The following is an 18,674-nucleotide window of genomic DNA, read 5'->3' as shown; positions in this document are numbered from 1 at the left end:
CTCATGAAACAACTGTTCCACAGTATTCCCAGAAATCTGCGATTGCAGTCCAGGCTATCTTAGGTTAGGGGTTTAAGTGGCACCTCCTAGAGACATTTGGGTGTCTTCCAAGTTTAAATTAGGTTTGCAAGTGTTTTACCGAGGACCTGTTTCTCCTCTGCTGCTTAGACAACAGCATCATGGTGTCTCCCAAAAGTCTGGCTCCAGAGTAATCTGTTACACAGCCCAGGGGCAGCAGGGAGTCATAAAAGAGCCACATGACAGACCCTCACAAAGTCCCTATCACTGTGTGGGAAAGAAAACAGAGCTTTATAAGCTTCTCTGTGTGCACAGGCTGTCTCTTGGAAGGGTCTCTTGGACAGGGGTTTCTATTAGACTCTGTACTCATTTCAGAGAAAACTTGCCATAAATCACCAAAAAGGACAGCGTGTTTTCTTAACTTCATTAGGACAGTGGTTGGAGGACTGTTAAGAGCACATGTAACATTCAGTCCAGTCTCTAGATGTTATCACAGCCATATAATGAAAGTGAGGTATTGGAAAGGTTTGTTTCTTTCTGCATTATGTGTACTTTGGAGGCAGCTTTGTGGGCCTGTCTGTTGTTTCAGTGATGTTTTCCTGGGGCTCTGCCTGGGCTGGTTTCCAAGGGGACGATGAGAGGAGGAAGGGACTGGTTGCTGCCTCCTTGTCTGAGCTTTTCCCAGGGACATGTTCAGGCTTTGCTGGAGAGCACACTGTGATTTGAGTGCTGACTGTAGCATGAAGCTTCCCATTTCTCAACCTGCGTGGTACCAACTTGCTTGTTTGAGCAATGCAGTGATTTAAGTGCTAGTGCACGATTTCCCTGAATTACGACCCAGTATGTCTGCACTCCCGTTACCTGTGCCTGTGCAGGGGAGCTGGACTCTGCTCTGCTGCACAGTTCTTCATGTGCAAGGTGCTGGAAAACTTCCCCAAAATACAATTTTCATGAATTTGACCCTGCTTATAAGATGTGTATACATCATATACATAGAGAAATTGAGCCTGTTCTCTGCATAAGTATCCTTTCTTAGGTTGGGTCTTTACCTGCTGAAACAAATGTTTTCTGCCAGTCAGCATCAGCTTTCAAATAAAGGACCACTCTTACATCTCATCTCCCTTGTATAATCTTTATTATCTTGTTATTAAAAGTTTTTGCCATCTGAAATCTCTCAAATGCCACAATTAGCCTGCCACCTAATACAAACATCCCTCTGAGATCCTCTTAGCAGCATATGGTCGATAGCATCATTTAGGGAGCTATGAGGGTGGAGGAATTCCGAAGAGCATTGCTGCTCTGTATCAAGAAGCAGGGCTTGGCTGCCAGTAATGCCCTGGCACAGTGAAAATACCACGGTTTGAAAAGCATCCATCCACAGCATTCATGAATAAATGGATTTCAGTAAATCAAGCTCATTTGGAAAGGTCTTATTACCGTTTGGTCAGACAGAGGTACTGGTTTGGTCAGGGTGGAGCTCACCAGTTTCTTGAACCTGTAATAATAATAATAATAATTATTATTATTAAACTCCGTCTTTTATATTTACACTTTGTAGTAAGCAAGTGAGCTGAATTTAAAATGCCAAATATCACATAGCCTAGATTTCTTACAGCAAGATGTCTGTGCTTCTTTGCAGACTACCTGAACATTAAGAACTGACCAAAATGCAGTAAAGGTGTGGGTAGTATTTCCCTTGGCCATAATACATTTTGTATCAGGTTGTGAAAGAGTCACTGCTTTTGTTTAGTGTAATGACCTGCTTAAGTTTCCCAATACTGACATTATCCATGTTACCAATTAAGCTTGTAATGTAATGCTTTGCAGAATAAAAGCCTAATTAATAGGCCTATTAGTTTGGTATTAATATTTTTAGTATATAATGCCAGTCCAAAGATGATACTGCATTTAGTAATTTACAATGGTTTACAGTGGGTTCCTAAAACATGCTTGGCCGTATTGGTATAGGTGAAGCACCTCTACAGCAGTGGTTCCAGAGCAGTGAGTGCACAGAGATGTCTGGGGAGAGAGCAGCAGCCATCTGAGAGAGCTGTTAACCGCACCCAGGGAATAACAGGACAAATTTCTTTGCCTAGAACTCCAGTGTAAAAGGACGGTATTGAACGCCAGAGTAATCGGCTAATCCACGGCACCATAAATGTGCATCCACATTAATAAAATACCCAGGCCAAATGGCAGGGCTGTCCTTTCGTGTGGAACAGACTCTAAGCTGACAGTGAAACAAGGACCTGTTTGATGTAGTGTGGCATTATTCCTTCTCCTGCAGCTCGTGCTGTTATTTATCTTCCACTTGCAGCTTCTCGCAGTCAGTGAGCAGAGGCAATTTCTTGTGTGCAGAAAAAGAGCTCGTTCAGCAACCTCTAATCTCTTCCTGTGGGGCAGACCCTATCTTTCTTCTTCAGTGTCAGCAAAGTGGCTGGTGGTAGTTTGGGGAGGTCTGAACTGAGCAGAGACTGTGCTTGGGAGAGCTGCCTGCCCAGCCTGTGGGTGAAAGAGCTCTGCCTCCACGCATTTGTCACCAGAAGCATAGAATGGCACCTCACCAGAGGAGCAAAGAACAATGGGATCAGTTCCACATCGACTTACCCACCTGAACTCACAGCAGTTGTACAGACAGGCTTTCAACCAGGTTGCAGGTTACCACAGAAACAGCATTCCCAGCTATAACCTATTCCCACAGGAAGGATGGTAGCACTTTTTCTGACTTTTGTTCATTCAGCTGCTCTTCCCCCCAAAAAGAAAAACCTTTGTGTGCTTTCTTGATTCTCCATAGAATTTTAGGAGCATCCACTGCAAAAGGGGTCATGTCCCTGCTTGTAATTAAACAGACAGATTTAGAGCTTGCTGCAAACACTGATTAGATTATTGTTTTTCAGCCCTTTAAGATAAATCTGCATGAATTCATGGGTGTCAGTTTGAAGGAGATCTCTTCCATCTCCTTAGCCCAGAGCTAATGTCCTGTATCTAGGATACAGCAGTAAATCCCACACTCTTCTAATTAGCCCTACTGCTTCCACAGAGCCTGTCTGGGGAGCTCCCTGGTACTGGGAAAGCTGGACCACAGAAGTGTCAGGGGAGCATTTGGTGATGCAATGCTCCAGCATCACTGCCCATCCTCTCTGAGGCTGAGGGTGCCCCCGTGGGGCTGTTGCTGCCTGTTGGACCCCATCCCAGGTTTACTTGCCTCCTGCAGCCCCTCACAGCCCACACAGCTGCAAGCAGCATTTTGGGATGGTACAGCCAAGGTGCTCAGTGTGGCAGTAGAAAGGCTGCTCTACCCTTCTTGCCCCTTGCTCCCAGGTGTTGTTTTAACAAATGCTGGCCAAGCCACATTGTCCAGGAGCAAATTAACCCCTGGTTGCTGCCCTGTGCTCTGCAGCCCCAGCAGCAGCAGTGTGGGCTTCCCCCTGTGACAGCAGTCATGTAGACGAACACAAGAGTAATTGTGTAAAAGGGCTACTGGGACAGGAATGTGTTTTCTCTCTCAGCTGCTCCTGCCAGCTCGCAGACATCTTCCCCTCGCAGGGCCAGGCTGTGACAAAGTGATGTCTCTTCCCACCGCACTTGTCTGCCGGATGGAGTGACTTCTCAGTGTGTTCTTGCTGCAGTCTGGTGCTGCTCACTGGAAGATGCCAGGCTTTGCACGGTGTCTCTGTCCCTGTGTCCCGCTGAGGTGGTAGCACACAAAGCCAAAGGGAGAGCTGCAGGGCAATTAGCAACTCAGAGGAACAAATCACAAGTAGTTCCCTCAAAACAAGGCAGTTGTGGTGATCCCAAGGCTCCAGCATTTCTTAGTCCTTCAGCATCTCATGCCAGTAGCCATGTTAAGTGAGTGGCAATGGGTTCAGGGCTTGGCCATTAAAACGAGTGGGATGCAGAGCTGTCTGTAACTGGGAGCAGAACATGGTCCTCACACTTTAGAAGGAGTTTTTCAACTTAGATTTGTTCTTTTAAAAAAAGCCATGTGTGATGCACTTAAGCTGAGGACAGTCTGCTCAACAGAGTGTGTCTGCGAGAATTGACAATACCAAGATTTGATGTCAATTATAACTGCTAGAAATCTGATTGCAGTGTCTGGCAGGTTATCTGTGTAATAACGGGTATGTTGTAAAATAGGTTGGTTAGCATTTTTGGGGCTCTCTGCTCTAGTTCTGGGGAAGAATGATGTCCTATCTGCTTTTTGCTTCCTTCTCCCTTCCTTTAATATCTAAGCTTGGGTACACTGACTTACCAGAGGGTCAGAAATACCATAAAATTGGACCATATTTATCAGAGACAGAAAAGATAGAGAACTTTAGTAAGAATGCACAATAGTGAGGCTAAGCAGCAAAGACCATTTTACTTTGTCATAACGCAAATGACTGAAAATATCTCACCTCCATTATGCAACTCAATGGTAAAGCCTCTTTTTAAATGTTGTTTTTCAGTTCTGGAAATGATAGAGGGGAAAAAAAAATGAAAGAATTCAGTGAAGGGTAATGAAAATGATTAGAGGCACTGAGAAACTTTCATATGAGAAGATATTTAAAAAGATTAGGCCTGCTTGGTTAAGACAAGAGATAAATAAGCAGAGGCATGATGAAGAGATGTGGGGTAATGAATGGCACAGAAGAGGCAGACCAGGTACTTTTATGTGCCGTTTTCCAAAATTAAAAACTGAGGGAAGAAAGCTGTGAAAAAAACAAGACAAAAATGTGCTTATGATAAAAAACAACAACAGACACATCTTCAGTATGCTTTCTGCAGTGCCAGCTTCACCTGTGGAAGCCTCTGTCGCAGGGAACAGAGATAATGAGCTTAGGAAAATTATGAAAAGGATTGGCTGCTCTGGGGAAAATTGTGAGCCTACTGAGAGGAAAAGGGAGTCCTCTTGTAGCTTTGAATGGAAGCAGGATTCACCAGTTGGCACGATTCCAAGGCTGATGAAATGATCCGCCAGCTTCAGTGGGCTCTGGGTATTTATTACACACAGCTACCTATGTGCTGTGTATAGACAGTGACCTGCTGCAGCTGCCTCCAGTGATCACTCGATCTCTCAGACAGGGTGAGCAGCCAGGATCTCTCCCAACATGTTTTCAGGGAGCACATCTTTTCCAGCGTCCCTGTTTTCTCACCATGCAGATCTCATACAGGGGCAGCTCCTGGTGCTTTGCTCAGCCAGGAAAGTTTAGTTCCTCTGCTTGACTCAGTTATGTGGAAGGATCATGAGAAGCTGCAGCAGGTCAGATCCAAGGTCCAGCAAGCTCACCACCCAAAAATGTTCAGTGGCACATACCTAGAGAAGAATATTTGATCAGAGTGAGGAAATACAGAGAAAACATGCAAGATACTTCCATATCCCACTTTTCATCTGGGGAGTGCCTTAGCCAGAGACTGTAGTGGCATTAACCAGTCCTTGACCAAACCTGGCAGGGTAGTCCATGAATCAAAACAACTTTTTGCCAGACATCAAGGAAGTTATTCTAATCTTTCTTTAAAAAAAAAAAAACAAACAAAAAACCCACAAATCCCTGCCTACTCTGGTATAAGAAGATCTCTCTCCAAAGAGGCCTAATTGCAAATTAACACATAGTCTTTCCTTTACAGATTTGGAAGCAGGCCTTTTGTATGTGGGAAACAATAAAAATTAAATAAGATTTTTAAAATGTCTTCTAGGTAATAGTAGGATTGTAACACATTTGCTGATCTTCTCCATTAGTCTGGTTTAGAGTCCTCGGACAACCTGGTGGGCACTTACTGCTAAGTGAATATTCCCAAGTTTCACTAAACAGGCAATGTTTAATGACTAGTTTCCTCCTTTTATTTTATTTGAATTTCTCTGATTTTGAACTAGGACTAGCAGGTCTGGTGTCCTAAAGCTGCAGAAATTAAAAAAGGGTAGGTGCGAGCACTAGAAAGTATTCAAGTAAGACTTGATCATTCAAGTAATGGCAGAGGTTTTCCCTGTACTGTGATTCCAGGATCATCTGCACATGAAGCAGAAGATGAGCATTTGGGGGCAAAGTGGATCTTCTGCCTTTTTTATTCATGCAAAGTAAATTGCACCTCATAACTTTGTGGAACAGATTAGAAAAGGGACCTGTGTTTGAAATCTGTGAGGTGGCATCTTGCAGAAGCTTTAACCACATTACAGGCTTTTTTGAACAGGATTAATTTCCTGTGTAGTAATCAAAAGAGTGTCTCCTTTCTGTACGTATCATACCTTAGTTCTCTTGCCTCAGTGAAGGAAGGCTTTGGTTAATCAACACAGTTTTAGAAGTGAAGCATCATCAAAAGACAGGGAACAAAAATATGATCATGCATAGTTCCTGTCTCAATTAAATTTCAATATTTATGGTCATTGAGTCTTTTCCCTGGGGTCATTAGGCAGTACATCCATTCCCTGGGCAGAGCACACTGAGAGGTGACGCACCGGGCTTGAAATAGTTGGTTATTTATGTGCCTAAATGCCACTTAAAAATCTGAGCAAAGATGGCTTGGACACGTTTTCACAAATTAGTCACTGATAAGGATAGAAAAAGAGTAATGTACAAAACTTACACCTCTAGCTCTCTGTATTTGTAATTAGTATGTTTTCTACTTCAGTTCACTGTGTGCATTTTTTCCTGAGTTGGTGCATTTGATTTGTTGTGCAAAGGAACAATGTCAAGGGAATCATTACAGGATCTTTTCAGTGCTTTTCTCATAGATTCAGAGAATACCTACTGACAACCTGAAATCTTACTCTGGATGTGCTGGATATCCAGCTGCTTCCTTGGGCTCAATTTTAGGGAGCTTTCTTTCTGAAAGCTTTGTCCTAAATAAGTTTTCACACCGCTGACAATGTGTGACTTGATATATTCCTGTTTATTCCACTAGCAATAAGGCAGTTCCATGCTGTGGAGTAGTTTGGGATCACCTTCCAGGAAAACTGTGACTTCCTATCACTCCTGCCATTAAGTTGTTTACCTGATGAAATAATTTAGTGTAACTCCTCTGTATAAATTTTGATCTAATTTTTTTTTCCTTCTGTGGTCTTATAGCCAGTGCACATGTCTTGAAGGGAATTTAAGGGGAAATACAGTCTTCCACAAATTCCTGTTCAGCAGTAGGTAATTTCTTCTGGCAGCAGTTAGTTCAGCCTTACAGCACCTCCTGAGGGCTTGGGGCTACCTACAATGTCTTTGTGACAACTGTCCTGGAAGAAGAGCAGCCAAAATAGTGCTCCTCACTGAGCTGATACATCTGCCCTCAAAACCCCACAGCTTTTTAGAGAGCATTTCTGTTGCTGTGATTGGCAACTGTTGTCAGAATTACAGTCAGAATTACATGGTCAAACAGTCTTCCTAATTACTGTCCCACAGGATCTGTACGTATTAATAATTTGTGAGTTGCTCCCACTGACATCACTAGGATTCCTCAAAATAAGTAAATTTAAGCAAAATGGACAATATTTTGGGATTTGGACCTATCTGTGGAAACTGTGAGATATCTGATCCAAAATAAATTGTTTTAAGATAATTGCAGTTTCCATTGCTACAGCAAACAGCTTTTGGTGGCTTCAGGAAATACCAGTTTCTTCAGTGAGTCTTCTCACACTGGTGATCTAAAAGCTGTTATTTTTGATAATATTAAAGAAGTTGAAGTATTCCCATTTTGTAGTGTTGATATCACTGCACGTTGCAGGGTGATTATCCAGAGGATACACCCTGGAACTTCACATGCCAAGATGGAGAAAATCAATCTCTGTTAATAAAAAAGGGCAGGTTCAGTGGCGCAGAAAATCACTACTCTGGAGCCTTAACGAGGCTCCTTCAAAAATTCATGATTATAGAATGGAATCCTGGGCTACATTATAGTCCTGAAAGAAATTGGGATATGGAAGAAAAAAATATCCAATTTTCATTAAGTGGAGAAAATAAAGAATAAATCCCATATGCTGACATAGTCATTGATCACAAGGAGTATAATTACATGCTCAACATGTAAGAACATTTTCTAAGTTTCCCAAGTCCTCAATACTTTTCCTAAATACTTTTCAAAGTTAATTTTTCTTTTCTTGCTGTTTACTCCTGCTTCTAGCACTAAATCCATCTGAATAAAATTTATGATTGCTCTAATCAACTGCTGTAGGGCAGCTGCAGGACACTGAACCCACTGAACAAACTCAGTCTTGACCTAATGACTTAAAATGAAGTATTTGGTGATGGCCCCTGCTGATGGTATCCACGATGCAAATACAGCATGCAATAAATAGCAGAGAACAAACATCTTCATCCTCCTTCTCTGCACTGTGCATACAGCCATCCTGATGAGAGGCTCCTATGATATCACAGAATCTTGAAGACACTAAATACCTTCCTTAAAAGCAGATTTCCTGTTTTCTGCTTATGGGGAGTCTGAATTTCTGCATCACAGTCATTTGGGGCTCAAGATAATTAACTGGCAATCCTGCAGTGTGTGATGGGTGTGCAAGGTGTGATGGCTGATAATTTGGATGGTCTTTGGCTTGAAACACAGCTTTTGCACTATTAGAACAAGAAGAATTCCAGGTTCATTTTTACAGTATTTCACCTTTCAGGCTTGGCATACCTGTAACGAAGACTGGATTATTTTAGATAAAATCTAGTCAGCTTCCTGGAAGGATAGCCACTAAGTATATGCTACAAGGCTGTTTACCATATTATCATGCACCAAATTATTCTTTCTAAATTATTTTTCACATATTTAATGCAGCTGCAGATTTGTTCATGAAGGAACCTTTCAGTAGTTCAGCTGATGAGCTCAAAACTAAGCAGCAGCTCCTGACAGTTCATCTTCTTGCTTACTTAAGCGTGGCTGAGTCATGACTACAGTGAATCCAGCACTTTCTTTAGCTTTTATTTATCATTCATTCATTCATTCATTCAGTGTTAGGGTGTATGTGTGAGGGGCTTGAGTGAGCACAATTTGCTGTCGTGTGGGTACCTTCATCCCTGACTTCTGGGGTAAGCTGAGATTGGAATAGTTCCACACAAATACTTAAATTTCATCTGTTTTGTGTAACAATTTATTCATAACATGGGACTTCCTGGAAATCATTTGAATTATTTTCATTGCAAAAATGGACAAAGGTGACAGCTGAGAGAAAGGAAAAAACTGACCTTAAACACTTCTTTGTGTTTATAAATTTTCCATAGGATTGACTATATGAGCTGGAAAAGATAAGTGTTAATTGGGGCAGTCAGCCCTCTCCCACCTTTAGCTTGCTCTTCCTCAGTATATTAATAAAGAATTTGCAGCAGAGATAACATAATGGCCAATTTGCACTTACTGCTCTGCACTGTATTTCAAATTGATGTGCTCTTAGAAGTTCTGTCCATACCCAGTTGAGTTGGCACGTGGACTTGCCAAGCTCAGAGAAGTACCTTTTAATTGTAATGCCCCCATGCTACCATTCCTTATTCAAAGCTTCACTCTGCAGTTCTCCTCCCTGGCTCTTTTTGTAATGAGTGGGAAAGACACACGTTGGATTAAACTAAAGGCAAGTGACGGGTGGGAACAAACTCTTGCAAAAGGTGAGCAGCTGCTTAGTATTCAGGAGCAGGCAGAGCACTTGAGCTCTGTGGGAGCTGTTTATTTGGCAAGGATGCCTTTCCCTCCGTGCAGCACCTTTCTGAAGCTGCAGCCATGGCCAAGGAATTAAGCAGGTAGCGTTTAAGAGAAAGGGGCACAATTCTGTGCCAAGCCAGTCAGAGAAATTAGGTGGTCTTGCTTTAGTGCCAGAAAAACTGGGAGGGAATTTACCATGATAACTGAGCACAGTAAAGAGATGTGTCTGTTTCTGTGCCCCGCTGTTTGTCATGAGAATCCACCTCTTTGTAGTTCCTGCTGAGTCTCAGGGTGAGGATTTTGCCTGTGATGCTCTCAAGGATATCTGGCACACTGGGCTGCACCATGAGGACTGGTCTGGCTGTATATGGGCTCAACTGCAAACTCAGCTGCACAGCACTTCCACCAGGGCCAAGGGAGAAAACAGGAGTGAAGGAGCTTTTAGTGCCTTTTTTTCTGTCCCTCTGTTCCAAGGGACTCTGTGAACTGCTGCTCATAGCGAGGTTAACTTGCTTCCTAAGAGAGCCAGGGTAAATGTTGTGGTTCTGTTTGCAATCTGACCCTCTGCTGCTGTGTACAAGCAGGCCTTTGTACCCAAAACAGCTCCAAATTACTGTACATAAACCACAGTCTTCCAGTGAGAGCACTGTAGTTTTTCCATTTTGCTGCTAATTGCAATAGTCTTTGTTACTGTGGCTGGTGCTGGGCACCAACAGCGAGGGAAGGCTTTTATGCAGAAATCTTACAAAAATGCAGTGGCTGTCCCCATTTGACAGCAATTGAAACCAATTGTCAATTAACTAAATAACAGCCAATTAGCTTGAAGGAAAAAGAGAAGAAAATTGCTTACTTCACATTCTTTGTTGAAGCAAATGCCAGTCAAAGTATGAGAGCTTTTTTCTTTCTCCTGAAGAAGACAAAATGGCAAAAGATGTGCAGAAAAAACACAGTGGTGGGTTTCTTTTTTTTTTTCTAATACCGTCTTTTTCTCACATAAGAATATTTGAGGAACTAGATAAAAACATCTTAAGCTTCTGAGGCATTTAATTTCCTGTAATATTTAAAAATCAAAATGACAATCATTATACAAGCACAATTTTTCCTCCTTTCTTTCACGTCTCTGTAGCATAAGGGCAGTTCTCTGAAGCTGGCTGCCTTCACAAGGGAAGACCAGCAAACAACTGGCTGCTCTGTGGTGTGATGACAGGCAGGACTGTGATGTTAACATTTGCATCACCAGACCAAACCCTTCCTCTTTCATATTTTATGAACCTCTAGACTCCATAAGTGAGATGTTCTCAGAACTTGTAATGTTAAAAAACCTGGACCACCCAGAAGCCTTAGGAAACAGCTGAGTGGTGCTGTCAAGACTTGTGGTTTGGTCTGAGATCCCTTTAAGACCCGTGTTTCATGTCTATATCTTTTTTTGAATTTGGGCAATAGTGCAATGATACTGGTTCAGTCAGGATCATTGCACAGGGAAAGCCAGCCACACCACCAGCAGGAAGAAAAAGGCTCTGTCCTGGTTTATTGCTCTATTAGCCCAATACCATCTCCCAAAAAGAAGCAGGGCATTTCAACATGAAGACTAAGGCTCGATCCTGCAGGCTTCCACCTGCAAGTCCTGGAGCAGAGGTTAATGTCTGCAGTGGGACTCTGACAGCTGGACTTTCATGGATGATACGCCGGGCAGAGAAAGAGCATAGATTAGACCAAGAAGGCAGCTGCTACGAGCTAATTTAATATTGTTGGGTTAGTAAGAGACAACCATTTATTCATGGCATATTGGCTTTGAATTTTTATTTCACTTTCCTGATAAACAGTCAAGACCAGCAGTTAACAAAGGTATTACGTGGCCTCACTTCCCACCCGTGGGGCTTGACCACAGCTGGTCCCACGGGGTTGACATCAGGGCTACATCTGCCCAACACTGATTAGCTCCATGGATCAATAAATCTTCACTTAGACTTTATACTCATCATTCGAAAAGACCTTAGAGCTGCTCACAGCATCATTTCACAGGTTTCAAATTGTGTTACTCATTTTTTAATACTTTTAGGACCCATGTTTCATAGCTGGAGAGGTATGTCTTTTAACTATTGGGAAAACAATGGATATTGGATGCTTTCTCATTAACTGACGCGAGATTCAGCACATCTGTTACTTCCTTACAGGAACATTTTACACCTGAATGCAAGTTCAAAGAATCAGTATTTGAAAACTACTACGTGACATATTCTTCAATGATCTACAGACAGCAACAGTCTGGCCGGGGCTGGTATTTGGGTCTTAACAAAGAAGGAGAAATAATGAAAGGAAACCACGTGAAGAAAAATAAACCTGCAGCACACTTCCTTCCAAAACCATTAAAAGGTAATTGCCTGGGTTCACTCCATCCGTCTGAACTGACATTGACCTGTGTTAGAGGTGTTTAATTGCTGTGTATTTGTATTTGCAGGGTCTGGCTACTTATATAACAGGAGTATAATGTTCTGTAACATGCTGTTAATCTAACCAGAGCTGCTTTTTTCAGGTTTTTCTGCATTACCTCAGCATTTCTCTAATTTAACCAAATACAGTTACTGGTAACCAAAAACATTACTGGTTTCTTTGTGCCCAAAGTCAACACTGTCCCTGTTATAGGTAATGAAGGCTCAGCCTGAAATGGCCCAAACATCTGCTCACAGGCCATTAATGACTTGCTGTATAGCTTGTCAATTTGTGCTTCCTGTTACAGAAAGCTTGTTTGTCTGGTTTTGCCTGGGATAAAGCTCAGATGTGCTGTGCTTGTTTAACTGCAATTAATGTGGCATCAGCATATGACATTAAAGGTAATAATGCATGTGGCTTACATATACCACTGGGTATTAAAAACCAGGACATACAGTCATCCCAGTTAACTGAGGGATCTGAATCAGACCTGTGGTCAGTCTTGGCTCCCTCTTTGGTCAATGCCAAGAGGGAGATGTATAAAAGTGCCTCCTTTTCTCCAGAAGAACTAACTTCCATATGCTCTTTCCCTAAGAGGAATGAAGCCTTCCATTTCTGGGTTATGCTCTTAGGTAGCCTTTTAAGGCAGCGTTCTTTTGAAATCAGAGAGGATATTTCAAAGGTACATCACCCTGGGTGGATGCTGGTCTAGTCTGGCAGTCTACATTTAGGACTAGGTGCTAGGCAACTGATGCCAAGGTTGATCCTCACTTCTAATGGGTGTGAAAACAAAGGAAACAAAAGATTCAAAATCCATTTTCACGCTCACCTGCTTAGGCTACATATACAGGTAACAGGTTAAATCACAGCTGCCAACAGTGCTAATTCATGATTAATAAGGAAATGTTGATTTATATCAGCTTAGGTCTATCTTGTAGAATTTTCTAATTGCAGCTGGTAGGTGGGTGGTTTAACTGGAAGAGGGAGGGAGGGAGGAGCTGTGGTTTTTCCCTTCTCTAAAATGTCAGTCTGTTGAAGACAACCTCAGAGACCCTCAGGGACTGTTTGAAGTGGAGAGTTCTACTTGCCATGGTTTTTTATTCTCTCATTATATTGCATATTTTCAAATGAAAAATCCCAACATTTCACAGCTGGACTTTGCACCCACAGACTGAGTAGCCCATGACATGTGCTGATGTGCTGCCTCTCTTTTGCTTTGCAGTGGCAATGTACAAAGAACCTTCTCTCCACGATCTCACAGAGTTCTCAAGATCGGGAAGTGGGACCCCAACAAAGAGCAGAAGTGTTTCAGGAGTGCTAAATGGGGGTAAATCCATGAGCCAAAATGAGTCAACGTAGCCAGGTTCAGGCAAGCCAAGTGCTCTCTAAACAGAACCTTACCTCTGGATGCAGTTGAATTCTTACTAGCAGTCTTTCATCCAAACATTCAATTGCCCAGGACAAGCCACTGAACTTGCATAGGTCACTCGTTTATCAGCCATTAGATCTACTGGTTGTCAAAGGATATACCCCAATTATGTAGAATATGCTTGTGCATATCACAAGGCAGTTGGATAGCCAGCAAACATAACTGCGGAATAAATCTCGGAGAAGAAATGTCCAGCTCTTTCTCTCTCTCACTTTTTCTTTCTCTCTTTCTCTCTCTCTCCTATGCTTTGTGGAATCCGAAACAAAAACATTTCACAGCATTCACTGCTGATAAGAATTTGCTTTCCAACTCAGAAAAAGACCACTTTTGCTCTTCAAAGGAAATTTTAATGCTTGTATGTTTTATAGGGGCAAACAAAAAACAAATATGTAAACTCTGTTGTTTCCTTGGCTTACCGTTTTATATCTAAGGCTTGATAAAAAAAAATGTATCCTTTAATTTGGAATAGTGCTTTTTGATTTCTGAACTCCAATGGGTCTTTAAAGCTATGTCTTTAAAAAATAATAATTAAAAAATCAGGGTTGGAACTGAGAGTTGGTGTCTCAGGCTCAAGCAAACAGTGTTCTTGTGGTTTTAAACACAATGAAATATAAATTTTTATAGATTTGTAGTTTCTGGTAAAGTTCTTGTGCTAACCCCAGTCTGTAGGAATTGAATTGTTTTGTTATCCCAAGTGGAAGTTAACAGAAAGGGATAAAATTATCCTCCAGTGTAGATTTCTCTTAATTCCATTTTGTGTGTCATGTTAAACTATTGTTGTGGCTTCTTTTCTAAAGACAGAAACTGTGGAATTAAGGTGACTTAATTTTTTTATAAGAAACGTCTTATTTGTAAAAGTCCTTTCACTGTAACGGGCACGTGAATATTGTGTAGGAGGAAGCGTTAGGACAGGTTACCCCTAAACAACATATACTTATACATGCTATTGGAAACAATTGTTTAAAAAATGTAGTTAGGTTTCCATTTAGGTCATCATGTCTGTTGCATGGGAGAAAGTTGGAATATTGGCATAGAGTTGCATGATGTGTAAGATTTTGTGCATTAATCATCGTTGGATTCTGTGCTCCAAAACTGAATTAGTTCTGTACAGGCAGCTCTCTGCCTGGTACAAAAGAGTTGTTTATTATTTGTTGTATACACAACCATGCACTGAATAAACTATTTATATTAAGATGTACTTTTTTAAAAAGCTTATTTGATTAAATGCTGTACATCCATGATTAATTTAAAGGGAAAAGGGTTGGCAATTAAATTAAAAAGTTATAAAAGATACTGTAATTAATGTTCAAAATCTTTCTGTGTGATGGGTCATTCCCCTGTAATGCCATACACTATACAAATTAGAACGTGTTCTTTCTTTTGGATATTTTTAGAACTGGTCTTGTGTGCCCAGTTGAGATACTCAAAACACAGTGACGATTAAGTGCCACAGAGTCTTGGTGACGACCCCTCTGCCGTGTGCTGCTGGAGCCCCAGTGAATTGCACTTCTCTGCTTTGAGCTTTTCCAGCCTCTCCGTGTCTGCCCTCCCTGTTAGACTTCCCATAGTGCAGCCACGTAGCGCTACCTCGCAGCAAACCTCCTCGGAGCCCCCAGCACGGAGGCCCCAAAGAGATCCGGGAAGTCCAGTCCTGCTTGTGCCTGGTGGCACCTGGATGATGCCCAGTGTTTGCTGTGCATCACTGCAGGTACATTTATCAGCCAGCTTTAGCTGGTCTCGAGGGAAAAAAGCTCCCATACCTTCTGCCTTTGTGCACGTGCTCCGGAGAGAAAACATCCCTCTCTCCTGCCTTTTCTCTCCAAAAACATCCATGAAAACTTTTCTCATCTACAACATGAAGGCAGCTCTGACAGGTGGGCTTCACTCACCAAGGTTTTTCAAGAAGTCCTAGTAGGGACAAGTTTTCATCATGGGTGGCTGAAGAACCAGAAATGTTAGTCTGAAACTAAACCAGCTGGGTCAGTGCTTGGCATTTTTTTAAGGTTAGGGCTGAGAGAGGAGGGAAGGAGATTATGTTTCAGATCAAACCCCCAGATTCATCATTTTGTGGCAAATAGTAGAGAGGTAAAGAGCTCTGGCCTACTGAGCTCCCATGTTGGAGCAGGGTGTTGCTGTCCCCAAATACCACCTGTTGACCTTCAGAGGGCCCAGGGGGCCCCAGATTGCCCCTTTCCATAGGGTGAAGAAAGTGGGAGCACAACTAGTGCCATAGAAAATCTTAAAAATTGAAGTTGTGGTCATGATTGCTCCAGAGATTTTGATAACTCAGTGGGTCTGGAGCATCTGTTTCTTTAAGTATGGGATGCCCTTGGGAAACATTTAACTCTCCCACCCCTTAAAATCAAATTTATTGGGTTACATGTTCCAAAAAAGGAATCTGAGTGCCTTAGGAACATAAAACCTGATTTAAAAACAGGCATATCTGTAGCAAAGCTAGTTCAGTGCTGAGTGTTTACTATCCTAAATATAACTGGAGCTCTGCTGCTTTACTTTATAGCTGCAGTCTTCCTGTTATTCTCCATTCCAAGTACTTCCAACCCTGAAGGTCATCTGAAGTGAAAGGAAAATGTTGGTCCCACAAATCATCCCTTCTGAGGTCTGCAGTCTGACCCATCTTTTGTACTGACATTGGTGTCAGCTGTGAGCATTCACTGCCAAATCTCTAGTTCCAAAGCTCTCTAATATACCAAGCTAACAAAGGCCACTCTTGGATGGAGATGAGAAGAGAGATGTGGTGACAGATGAGAGAGATGTGGTGACAGATGAGCCATAAACAGATGTTTCTGACAATTATATTAAATTTCTTTCAAACCTGTTCCAACAGTAGTTTTTCCCTCAGGTTATTGAGGACTGAAAGCACAATAATCTTGATAGAGTCCTGATAGTAGACAAAAGCTCATGTACTTTATGAGGAAAGTGGGGGATTATACCCAGGGCTTTACATGTACTCTCTGGAGCCAAAACTAGGATTTAATAAGGAAAATCAGAGTTAAATGTGACTTTATAGGCAGTGAGTGAAGGTGACCTTCTAGCCCAGTAAAGTTAAGACAAGAAAAGAATGTGGCTTCATCAGAGTACCAGGTTAAGGAGTCAGACTCCAAAATATATATTTATCTTTTAGCACCCATAAAGTAAAAAGTTACACAGATGTCTTCTGGATAATACTTTCCTTTAAAAAACCTGCTAGATGTTGGGAAGACATCCATTTGGATGGTTATCTAACAAAAGAAAAATTATACTCACTAGTAAACCTGCTTTGCTCTACCACAGGTACAACAGCAGAGTGCAGTGAGATGCACACCTGGAATAAGGGAAAGCCCCAGGGCTGGTATGAATCCAAGCCCTAAGCTGTCTGTGAGCCACTGACCATCAGCAGAAGATGGTCTCAGGCCCTTCTGGTATCGCCAAGCTGGTGACTAATGCTTTTCACCTGTCATTTCACTTGGCCCTGCCTCTCCAGCAGTGCTGCCCACAATCCAAGCAGCACACCTTGGGCCTGGAGTTGGCTCAGGAGGTGTAAATCCATCACAGCAGCTTTCTGATGCACCTGGGCTTCACTTGGCAAAGTGCTGAGCCTCCAAAGGGGCTGTGCAGAGACATTATGAGAGGCTGACAAATGCTACCTGCCAACCCAAAAGAAAACAGGTCACCCATGAAATTGGGAGGAATACTGCTAGGAGCATAACTATTATGAGACAAAATTGCTTCTTTTTTGTGATCCACCTGTCAGAGCTGCTTTCTTGGAGGTCTCTGCAGGGGGCTCAGGCACTGCTGCTTGGCCTGGTTTTGGGGTGAGAGAGGGTGGGAAGAGCTCTTCTCTCTATCTTTCTTTTTTCCTTTTAATTTACCTCATGCTACCTCATAGCATGGTTGTACCTCCGTAGCCACTTGCTCAGCCATGTTCATCGCTGGCACGATGGAAGACAATTCCCTACTTCGGGAAAATATCTCCAAGTTAGCCCAGGGAAGAACAGTGCCCCTTCTGCAGCACCGTCTGGTGTCCCCACCACTGGTTTCCAGCCCACAGGCCAGGTTTTCCAGTGGGATAAAGACGGTGTAATGAGCTCAGGGATGCTGTGGTACGCCAGGCCTCTCCCCAGCTGAGCACCAGCATGAGAGCCAGGTCTGGCAGAGCTCTGCTGTGTCTTGAGTATCTCTGTGTGGAGACCAGAGCCAGCTCTAATGGGTTTAAATGTCTCCCTGACATATCCTTGACCAGGACACTTTTGCAGAACAGAATCTGTACGTAACAACCTCCTATCTTCTAATAAATGATTCTCTCTAAAACAGACTCCCTCTTGTCTTGGCTCTAATTTTTTTATCACTGCAGATGTTTAAGGGCTCTACAGTGCACTACACCATCACTTAGCATTTCCTGGGATATAGACCCTTCTGACATTGTATTTTTCCTCTGTCTTCCTGAACCAGAGAGGGGCAACTTGAGTGGTCAAGCCAAGACCAACACAGATGGATCCTTCAGTTTTCTGTGTGCTTGACGTGGTCCATGAAGCACACAGGAAGTGTGATGCATTTTACCAGCTCAGGGAATGGCTACTCTAAATGTTGGAGCTTAGTTTCCATGGTTTTGTCCGACTTTGCCTCTGCAAAAATGACATATGAGTATGGTAGAAAGCCTATTTAAAATAATTTGATTTCTTAGAGAAAAGACCTGCCATGCAATTTAACCTGAACAACACCAGCTTTGGCCTTTTTTTCAGCTCCTTTGGAAGGGTGATGTTCTTGAGAACATAAAATTCCCCATTCACCAAGTAAATTTTTAAGAAACTCTCTTCCCTGGCATGAGTGAGCTGTGGGGCCCTGCCCTTTCCTGGTTCATGCCTTTTGGTTCATGCCTCCTGAAACAAGCTGGGTTTTCTGCTGTACAGTGGCTTTTATTGCTGATTGGCTCCAGTAGCAGAGCTTACCTTGCTTTGAGGACATGCCACGTCAGTTTGGGGGGCAGTCACCTTAGGCAGCTCCTCTCAAGGGGAAGTTTAAATATTAAAGGAAACCCCAAATTTGAAACATGTTTTACATTAATCAGAGAAATTGATGTAATAAATTATTCCATTTCATCAGGAACTAGAAGACGGTTTATAGGGTTCCCTTCAAAGATCATTATTAATGATTTGAAATTTAAGATTCTTAAATACCACATATGGAAAATTACTTTCAAGCACTCGTA

General features: G+C 42.4%; 1 protein-coding gene across 9 annotated transcripts in view; it reads left to right on the top strand.

The window, feature by feature from the left end:
- FGF13 (fibroblast growth factor 13) overlaps window positions 1–17,780 on the top strand; it is a 248,636-nt gene extending 230,856 nt beyond the window's left edge. For all 9 annotated transcript variants that reach the window (XM_018070718.1, XM_018070714.2, XM_018070713.1 and 6 more), the window contains 2 exons: window positions 11,784–11,982; window positions 13,262–17,780. In XM_018070718.1, coding sequence (XP_017926207.1) covers window positions 11,784–11,982; window positions 13,262–13,398 — 336 coding nt within the window. In that variant the 3' untranslated portion in view covers window positions 13,399–17,780. The remainder of the gene's footprint in view (window positions 1–11,783; window positions 11,983–13,261) is intronic.
- Window positions 17,781–18,674: the final 894 nt, after the last annotated feature.

Source organism: Manacus vitellinus, unplaced genomic scaffold (assembly GCF_001715985.3).
Source record: "Manacus vitellinus isolate BGI_N305 unplaced genomic scaffold, ASM171598v3 scaffold_19_pilon, whole genome shotgun sequence".
NCBI classification, from domain to species: Eukaryota; Metazoa; Chordata; class Aves; order Passeriformes; family Pipridae; genus Manacus; species Manacus vitellinus.
Note: the sequence above shows the minus strand (reverse complement) of the source record. Positions and strands in the feature narration are given on the sequence as shown.